The sequence below is a fragment of the Saccostrea cucullata genome, unplaced genomic scaffold, assembly GCF_032062105.1.
Source record: "Saccostrea cucullata isolate Sc308-1 unplaced genomic scaffold, CSIRO_AGI_Scuc_v1 ctg6795, whole genome shotgun sequence".
In the NCBI taxonomy this organism is placed as follows: Eukaryota; Metazoa; Mollusca; class Bivalvia; order Ostreida; family Ostreidae; genus Saccostrea; species Saccostrea cuccullata.
This window is the reverse complement of record NW_026928141.1, coordinates 23,049-33,454: the sequence shown is the minus strand read 5'-3', so window position 1 is coordinate 33,454 and position 10,406 is coordinate 23,049. Positions and strand designations below refer to the sequence as shown.

General features: G+C 32.8%; 2 protein-coding genes and 1 pseudogene across 2 annotated transcripts; all 3 read left to right on the top strand.

Annotated features, from left to right (window-relative positions):
* The first annotated feature begins 913 nt into the window (after positions 1-913).
* On the top strand, positions 914-1,672 carry LOC134276544 (uncharacterized). The gene has a single exon (XM_062758787.1). The coding sequence runs from the start codon at positions 914-916 to the stop codon at positions 1,670-1,672; it is 759 nt and encodes a 252-aa protein (XP_062614771.1).
* A 230-nt stretch (positions 1,673-1,902) lies between these two features.
* LOC134276542 (uncharacterized) lies at positions 1,903-2,916 on the top strand. Its single transcript, XM_062758786.1, has one exon. The coding sequence runs from the start codon at positions 1,903-1,905 to the stop codon at positions 2,914-2,916; it is 1,014 nt and encodes a 337-aa protein (XP_062614770.1).
* Positions 2,917-6,384: 3,468 nt separating this feature from the next.
* On the top strand, positions 6,385-9,179 carry LOC134276541 (uncharacterized; annotated as a pseudogene).
* Positions 9,180-10,406: the final 1,227 nt, after the last annotated feature.

The following is a 10,406-nucleotide window of genomic DNA, read 5'->3' as shown; positions in this document are numbered from 1 at the left end:
ATATATATGTGCAATATACTGTAGATGTATTACATTTGGCGTGTATGATTTTTGGTGGAAACTGTTTTTTGAAAGGTTAGCGTAACTTTGATTTAGCACATTTCATCATGTTTTTATTTATGACTGTATGTGCAAGACATTTAGTGTTGTACTTGAATTAGCAGGCGTGTCTTTCCGCCAAAGACGCAAAAAAGAACACACAGACAATGTAATACGTTTACAGTAGTATTACACATCATATTATAGTTTGAGCAAAAAGGTTATAGTAGTATTTGTATAATTTTCTTTTACGTGCCATAAAATGGCAGTTTCCTCTATTATTCTATAGTAAATTTACTTGTATTTTGAAGACGGTCCCTTAAAAATACATGGGAGGTAGATTTTTCCCAAACTTGTCATGTACACTGAAGTCACTGAAGTAATATATGGTATAAAAATAAAATAAAAATTCTCGATTGTAGTTTTCACACAAGAAAACCCCACTCGGCCCCCTTGAAGTAAAAAGTTTTAGAAATATATGTAATCACTTTATATTATAAAACTGTAATTTTACCCCTATGTATTTTCTGAACAAGAATATCCCACAAAATCAAGTTTTGCGTGCCAAAATAAGACGCAATGTTATTTTTCTACTGGGTCATTTTTCTACTATCCATATGGAGAAAATTGACCAAATGGCCAAAATTTCAACGAAAAATGCTCATTTTTTTACGTAGTATATTGACTTGGGGATCAAATTTTACGTATACAAAATGAGCCTCAGTCAATTTCCTACAGTGCTCACTTTTCCTCGTTACACCAGCTTCTCTTAAGACGTACACGAATCACATAATATTAAACTAACTGATCTACATTCTAGTAATAAAAAGCATTGTAGACTATTAAACGTTTTTATCAAATTTAATATTATAGCATGGAGAGTATGCAACACATGTCAGAGTTGGTGTTTATGGTACTCTGTCGTAAACTGGGGTCCTCGGAACAAGTGACCATGAGGAGAGATATTAGTGATTTTAGGGAAATGATTTTGTCCAATGAAACGAGAAGAGATTTTCGTATAATATGTAGTGGAAGTTATAAAGAAGGATTCAAACTTGATGAGTCTGACAGGGACGCTATGATTTCGCTTGTTAACTATCGAGTAATTTGGAATTTATCTCAGAATCAGATTAATTGCAGGCAGACATTGTTTCTGGTGGACAGTTCCGAAAGCCCGCCTGGATACACGTTGATTCGATTGCTCTCACCATTCACATTAACAATGAAAATCTGGGCATCGCGCTTTGGACTTTATGGAAAAAACTATATATCTAGTTCAAATTTTCGGGAAAATATGCGTTTTTCATCCAGGCCAGATTCCCACGTTCATGGGCCATGTAGGAGTGGAAATTTCAAGGGAGTTGAATTTGATGATGCTTACTCTTTTCCAAGTGATGTATGGCCTCCACCTGCCTTAGCATGGATCAAAAGATGTCACTCGTGGCCTAGTTCCGGCGTAGTGGATGATATTATAAGAAAAGGATGTCACTTTGTAGCAATAGGGAACAAGCTAGGAAATCACGAGGAAAATGAATGGAGAATTTCATTCGCTTACGCAGAACAAAAACTTGTGTACTCCATGAACCATTGCCAATTCCTCACGTATGATTTACCCAAACTAATCCTTAAATAAATTATTACGGAAAATGTAGAGGAGGCTTACTTTCCTCCTATCACATGAAAACAGCTGTATTTTGGGTGATTCAGCAAAATGTAATACCTTATTGGTATCCTGAAAATCTTCTTGAATGTTTCTGGGTTTGTTTTAAGCGTCTTCTTAAATGGGTATATGAAGGTGCGTGTCCCAACATTTTTATCCCAGAAAACAATATGTGTTTAACTAAAATATTTGGTAAATCTCAAATGGAGCTTTTCTTAGAATTGTATGGACTGTATGAGAAGGGCATAGCATTGCTGCAACAGAGTCACTCTGTCAGATCCTTTACTATAGATTTTTTCTGTAATCCTAGACATTGCATCTCATTTAATCAGGACAGTGAAGATTGGGAGGGTATGTTTGATTATGAACTATTTAGAGAAAAATCAAATAACGATGCAATATTTACACAAAACATCAACCGCTGTTTGCACCTCCTGCGATCGATGGAAACATTGATAAATTTACGTCTAAGGAATTATTCAAACTATCAAATTCTAATGGCACAGAAACTTACAGTCACTATTCTCCAAAGCACAGCTTTTATGTTACACAGCAGGTTTGCTAACATTGCAAATAACAAGTTAATCTATAAAGCTGACAAGATATCATGTTATATGTTGAAACTAGCTGCAAAAATGGGGTTCGTTTCTGATATCTTGTACCTTGTGATGTATTATTACAAGACTTTAAAACACAAAAAAGCAAGAAAGGTCCTAGAGATAGCAAATAACAAATTCCAACAGCCGTATCTTATGTATATGAGTGACGTGGACGATATCAAGGTATATACAGCAGAAGTGGGAGGACAATCTTGTTCCACTAAGATGCAGAGAGTTGTTATGGGGGACATCAGACTTTCTAAAAATATCAATTATATTGATGAATTAAAACACGAGCAGCGGCTAATAGGTCACATCGAGGGAAACATAGATATATCTCCATTTGTAATGTTACTCATGCTAGAATTCTTATGTTACAGACAATTTTATGAATATACTGCTGCAATAGCCATTGATAATTTAAAGGATTTAGTTGAAGAGGGAGATTTTATTCGCCCCTGTACTAGAGACATATATTGGCAGATCTTAGGCATTTGTCAACAGCTCCAAGAGGATCATTGTGCTGCCCTGTATTCATATATCGAAGCACCAAGACAGGATCTATTCCACAACCTAAAAAATGCCACAAAGTTGAGGATACGAAGTCTTTATAGCTGAAACATCAGATGAACTAAAATTGTCTAAAAATTCACACTTACTTTGTTTATTATGGGGAAAATAAAAACCAATTATTATATCTGATACAAAATAAACATATAAGAAAGTTTACTATAATTTACATTTGGTGTGTTTTTTTTCTACTAAGCCAACTATTAAAAGAAATAGAATGCGGTTTTTGTGAATACTCAGTACACTCGTGTAAGAATATACACAGGAAACTAGCATTTCACTAAGAGGCTAAAGAGACGTCAATAAAGATATAATGGCTTATCACAAGGATCAATTCAAACACTGGATATATTTAGGATGTTTAAAGCATTAATAACGAAAATTAAATAGTCGCCCATTTCAAGCTCACCTGGTTATATCCTATCGACAAAGGAATGGAAATAATCATTGTTAATTGACAATACGCTTATTTAGTCGATATTTTCTAAATATCAAGTTTAAGGCCAAGGCAAGAATTTTCTTGTTTTGCACATAAGTAATTCTGATTCATATGAATACAAAAATAGGTCTGCTAAAAACCGCATACAATAGGTACAAATGGGGACTCCAATAGATTTTTTGGAGACTTCATCTTCTAAAACCACATGCATACTGTCGATCAAAAACTTAAACATCTTTTTGATATCAACTTCAAAGTACTTGTGTGTACAGTCAGAGTGTTTTTACAATGTACAAAATAATTTTGCAAATAACCATTAAAAATTAAAAAAGCAGTTGTCTATGTTAGCAAACATCTTTGAATTTAATTTTTATCGTGGGGAATAGTTATTTATCAGGTTAAAAATTTGTACGTTTTTATATTGCTTATTTTAGTAAAATTTTGCAATCGTTCCTTAATTAGAATTTTTAAGGATATCCACATCTGATTTGTCAAATTATTATTTTTAAAAAAACATTCTGATTGTACACACAAGTCCTTTGATGTTGACATCAAACAGATGCTTGAGTTTATGATTGGAGACCAATTCTTCCAACAATCTATTGGAAATCCCATGGATACCAATATCGCCCAGTTATTAGCAGACCTATTTTTGTACATGTATTCATATGAAGCAGAATTTGTGAAAAATCGATCCTTACAAAAACCACCAACTGCTTCGTTATTCTTTTTTTGGTCTCTGAAGTTAGATTAATTTTTATTCGATTTACTGTTCAAGTCCTAAATCTCAATATAAAAATTGAGAAAAAAATGTCAAAATATAGAAAAAATAATTTGTAAGGAGGACATATTGAATAAATTTTTCGTAGGAGTTAAACATGTCACTTGACAAAAAAACTTTGACGTATTAAACAAACATTGATGTCCCGACGACCTGAAAAAGTTACAGATGTTATTAAGGAGATAGCTTAATTGTAACTCACATGAAACATCATTTGCTGTTCATCCCTTTAAACAGGTCGGAGAGAATACCCGAAATCGAGTATTATCCTTGAAATCGGGTATAATACGCGATATTGGGGTATCGTAGAATCCGCGAAATCGGGTATAGGAGGTGATATCACAAAATAAAAATTAAACATTGGGATGGCGCATTATGCGGAGTAAACTTTCACTTAGTGGTAAATATTTTGCATATAATTCACTTCTAAAAAGATAACCTCGACCTCAAAGTTTGTGCGCTCACAACAACAAAGGCTTGAAAAGGTAAGCACGTTTAACATTCTGCTCCCAAACACGGTCTTTTTCTACTTTATATTTTGTTTAATGTGAAATACGTTTGCAAATTTTTCAAGCCAATATCCTACTTTATATATATGCAAATTACCAATATTCTGTGAGCTATAGTTTAAACAAATCAGTACAACTAACATAAACAAGTTGCTAACAATTCTATTTGTATGGAAACACGTTTCAAACAAAACAATGTTTCGTTTTTATAAAATAATGTGTTTTTCATCTTTAGTCATACAATTATTCCCTTAAAGTTTATCCCTTGCACTTAAATTGATCATTCAAACATTAGAATATTTAAACTTTGATACAGAACGAAGCACTCATTTTTTTTTAGAATTTAAAAAAAAATATATATTTTTTTTTTAGAATGCCTCCTACAAAATCGTGTAGAAGTAAGGACCATGATGCTGTTATCAAAAAAGTTTCTGATGAAAAAATAACTGTGTTTAAAGTAAAGGGGAAAAAAGTAAAAAAAGACATTGTCGAAACTTTGATAAAAAAATGGGTCCTTGACCGAACATTCCAAATATGTTTGTTCTTCCTGTGTACAACATGCAGAAACCACGTTTATGCCAGAAAATTTGATTAACAAAGAGCGCAAAATTAGTAATGAAGAGTGTGAATCTTCAGTATTTGAAACATTCTTGGAGTATATAAGGGATGGGAAGTTAACGCATGAACAAAGCTGCGAGTTGGTCTTTAATATTGCAAAGAAACAGTCAAAGGACATATTCAAAGATTCGGTCAGCATCCAGAATGTTTATAAAAATGATACTGAACCCCAGAATCTTAATTTGCAGGGTAAGCATTCAGAACTGTCCTTGAATTATATATATATGGTGAATGATATATATATGATGAATTATATATATATATGGTTTATATATATATATATATATATATATATATATATATATATATATATATATATATATATATATATATATATATATATATATATATATATATATATATATATATATATATTCTTTAATTTTAGATTGGTTATCAAAGAGAGACAAGGTTGTAGTTTCTTTTCTTCAAGGTATTGCTTGCAATGAAAATCCTGATCTGCCACTGTTGGTGAAAACTGTGGAACACATTTACAACTTAAGCAATCCTACATATGTGTCCTCGCTAGCTTTTATTCAAAATCTGTTGACATACTATATCACAGGAAGTCGGTTTGCAATAGATTTAAATAGTAAGGGATCACCCTCAGGTTGTTATGCAACCATAAAGACGTGGATTTCAGATCACAGCAGAGACCCACTTACAGGTCCTGGTGATGCCGATGTTTTCAAATTTTTTGACAACAACCAGGTATACGTACTGTTGTAGAACAAAATATTTTACCATCCAATTACATATATACTTGTGTAATAGATAGTTTAGTCTTATTATTTTGTACTTGCAAAAGTTTTACAGAAAAGATGGAGGGTTGAGTTTGATTTTAAGTGTAAAAGCAGCGTAGTAACGAATCTTATACATATAATCCCGAATGAAACTTCAGTAGAGATTCTTCAAACAAATCCAGATTTATCACCAAGAAAATGGTATGATCTGTCTACGGAGGCAAAACAGGCACTTGTTCCTAAATTAAAATCACAAGTCGATGAAGCAAATCAAAATTTCAGGAAATACAGGTACTCCATTTTATAAACATATAAATTTGAGCACACATGTGTATCTTATAAAAAAATTCCAACATCTGTAAACTAACTCTTTTATTCATTTAGGAATGATTTATTGAAAAAAAGTTGAAAGTTATTGTGGAGAGTCAAATGCGGAAAGCAAATAACACCTTTGAAGACTATATCGACCAGAAGAAAACTATTTTGACAACTAACACTTCCACTGAAAGGTATCTCCATTTTCCATTTGACAATTTTTGTAATTGCTTTGTTTAATTGCTCATACAATTATTTGATTCTTTTTTTCTTTTCTTTGAAGATACACGTTTATACCATCTGGGCATGCTAACAAACCAGAAATTATTATTGGTGACCCCTGCTTCGAAAATCCATGTTCTTATGAAGCTCTAGAAAAGGTATGGTATAGAATTTTATTATCGCTGAAACTCTTTATCTTTGAAAAATTAGTTTGTCTCGTTTAAAGAACAGTAGGGCCACTTTTTCAGGTTTTTGACCATATTCTAAGTAAAACTGAAGTGGGCGAGGGAAGGTCTTGGACAATAGTAGGATGCGATGGTCTTCCTTACACTCTTGGATGTAGAACAATCGACAGTGTGTGTCGATGTAGAGAATGTGAGATGGAGTTTACAAGCGTAGAAGAATTTGAAAAACACAAAATTTTATTTGATCATGAAAAGTATTCTAACATCAACGATTGCCTGAAGTATCTGGATATAATCATGGTACCCGGTGAGCAAACATTTTTGTTAACATATCTAAACAAGATCTGTAAATTTCAATTAAAAAAAAATATATATAGCTACTTTTTTTAACATTATTTCAAGAAAAATTGCCTATATGTATTCAATTTCAGGATTAGGGCATTTTGAGATGAATATGCTAAAAGCAGTCTTTAGATTACTTTGGGACGTCATTTTAGTTGACTTAGCAGTGATGCTGGGCTTTCACAGCCCGAAGGCATTAGCCTCCTGTATGGCTGCAACCGGTACATGTATTCCCTTATCGTCAATTTCAAACAGTGGTTTCTTTACTTAGACGTTTTTGTTTGAACATCCATTTCATTTCATATTTTTATGCAAAGATTTAAACTTATGTTTCCTTTTATTTCTTTAATCAGACCACCACAAAAGTTGGCAAATTTTCCAAATATTTCTTCATGCCATGGCAGAAGAGCTCCTCCTGCTGTATGCCAGAGAGGAGTTGAAAAGAATGAAAGACCAACAGCAGAAGGATTTTATATATGGACAAAACATGTAAAGAATCCCAATTATAAATTCATGGTTAATGCAGTGTTCACTTTATGTCTTTCAATTCATGTGTTCAGGGCTGGTGTGAGGAGGAACAACACCTCTGCAATCAGAACAGCACTTTTTAAATTCGCCCCGCTATTTTTTGGATTCTCCATGCCATTTTATATCGAGACATTTATTAGAGATTCCTTTTTTCGCATTCAGTGCCCTCCAGAAATTAGAAATTTCATAGAAAATAACGAATCGTTCAGTATATCAGGAAACTGTTCAAAAGGCGAGGGAGGAGATTTTATTTTAGAGTCAAAAAATAGAAAGACCAAGATGTGGATGCCAGGAGGTCTTCCTGACGAGAAGACATGGTTACATGTCTGTAGGAATATTGACAGACTGGAAAAGGTACATTTAAATTATTTTAAAACTTTTGTGGACATGAGCAAATATGACCAAGGATGCAACATCCATGTATGAAATATATAAAGAAAATGTAACCCATTGTATTCAGAAAAAGATTACTTTTTTATTATATGTTGAGGACAACGGTAATTTATTTTAGTTAAAGATGATTTTGTTTTTGCACATATACCAATGCATACAGCATGGATCCAATAATTGCAGAGATTCTTTTTGTCAGGGTGACCACATCCAATCCATAATCTTTTTTTATCTTCCTTTCCTTCCCCGCAAACTCTACACTTTTCTGGATCCGTTGTTGTTAACTCGTGAAGATAGCTTTCTTGAGTCTGAGTCATCTGGCTTTCACATTTTGATCGAGTTGGTGATAAGGGACCTGTACTTGGTCCTGGACAGTCTTCGTTGTTTACCTGTATTTCTGTGGCCTCTTTTGTTTCATGCACATGATGTTTCTTTAAATATAAATAGGAATGAGGAAACAAATTATGATATACTTTCTGTTCAAAACATCATTTGGAAAGTTATTTAAAAGAATTTTTACTACCTCCACAGATCCTTCTTGGACACTTGAATTGTATTCATAGATATATCCAGATGTGTGTTTCAGTCTCAAATGTACTTCACATTTGGTTACAAGATGCAGATCTACAGCCTGTAAATAAAATGATAATAAATACTTACATTGAAACATCACTTCCATTTCAGGTGAGAGATAACATGGTTTGTGAACTTGGCATAACTGAAAATGATGTCGACTATCAATATGCCTATGATATTACCACAGAAATATTCGAGTTCCGTAAAATAATACGCAGTTCCTGCTATTTAAGTGGCATAGACAACATCAAACCACATGTATCAATGTCTGGAAAGCAACTAGACAAGGAGCTTATAGATTTCTACAAGTCTTCACAATGTAACTTCGAGAAATATCTAGACTTCTGCATTGAAAATGACTTGAAAGACAAAATGAAACTTGAACCTATTTTTGTTACGCCCAACGATAGAGAAAATTTCTGCTCCCTGGAAAATAAACCAAAAAAAGAACTTATCTCAATGGTGCAGGCATTGTTACAACAGTTGGACACAGATGAAATTACTTTAAAAAAATGGAAAGTTATAAAATCAAAAAGAAAGTATGAAATTATAGAGTTTTACAAAGAAATGTTAAACATTGACAAGAGTGAAGACAATTGAGGTAATTCATGATTCGAACATCAGTGTGAAATAAATATCTTTAGAACTGATTAATTAATAAATATATTTTTCAGATGTCATGAATTTAATAACAGAATGGAAGATGCTAATATTTACCTTTTTTAAAAGGGTGTTCTTTCTTTGATAAAAGGCTTTGTCGAGAGCCATGCTGGAAACATGCGCCCTAGGCTTCATTTTCGATTTCTTTTCCAGCTTGATCGATGACACTTTGGCGCCCTTTTTAGTATTTTTTATCTGCAATCAATTTTAAGGTATTAAAAAAAATGTTAAAAAGAAAAAAATTCACAGTAATTTTTATTGATACAAAGATAAAACGATGTAAATAAATAATTCAATAGAAATAGAATCAGACATGCATGTTTTGAAATATTCAAAATGTTATTTTAAAAGCATGATAAATACAGGCACGTAGCAACAGAGGGACCCCCCTTTTTTCCACCAACAATACATATAATATAGGAAATGTTCATTGAATGGATGCTTGCCCCCTCCAACCTTTAGTGATGTAAGAAAAAAGTATTTTCAAAAATAAGTACTGGAAAAAAATGGCATTAAAAAAACCCCCCCCCCCCCCCCCGATATAGGAATTTCGACTTTGAGCAACTTTTCTTTTTTCCCTCTTTTTTTTTTTGTTTGTTTTTTTTTTTTTTTTTTTGTTTGTTTTTTTTTTTTTGCTTGTTAACTTTTTCAGGTAAGTAAAAAAGGAATTTTCTCTCTGGTTGCCCCCCCCCCCCCACTTTCAAAAACGATGCTACGTGGCTGAAGTATGTGTGTGGGAGAGGCTTTGTGTGTGTGTGTTCATTGTGAAAAATGAATGCATAAATTTTATTTCTAAAGTTCTTAAAATTTTGTTTTAACAGTATATTACATATACTAACCAACTTTGGGTCTTTGATCGATTTTTAACATTAAAGAAACGCCATACATTTTTGACACAAAATAAATAACACAACGTTAGTCGTTTGCTTTCTGCAAAGGTTTACATTTTTTGATCAATGAACACGTTTAGAAATTTAGCTAAGTGACGAGACTATTGGGAAACAATCAAAAATATAATGAAGATATCTGTTTTTAATAACTGCACCGAAAAATAATGTCGCCTTTGTGTAATTTTTGCTACCCCAACCATGTTAGTCGCGTTTTGTTAAGTTTACTTGAAAATCCTGTATATGGAGTTTCATGAAAATAAACTTCAGTTAGACTGAGGTACATACCAAGCTAACTGACATCATGCGCCTTTTCTGTGTTTTCCTCTTCTTAGTGAAAGTT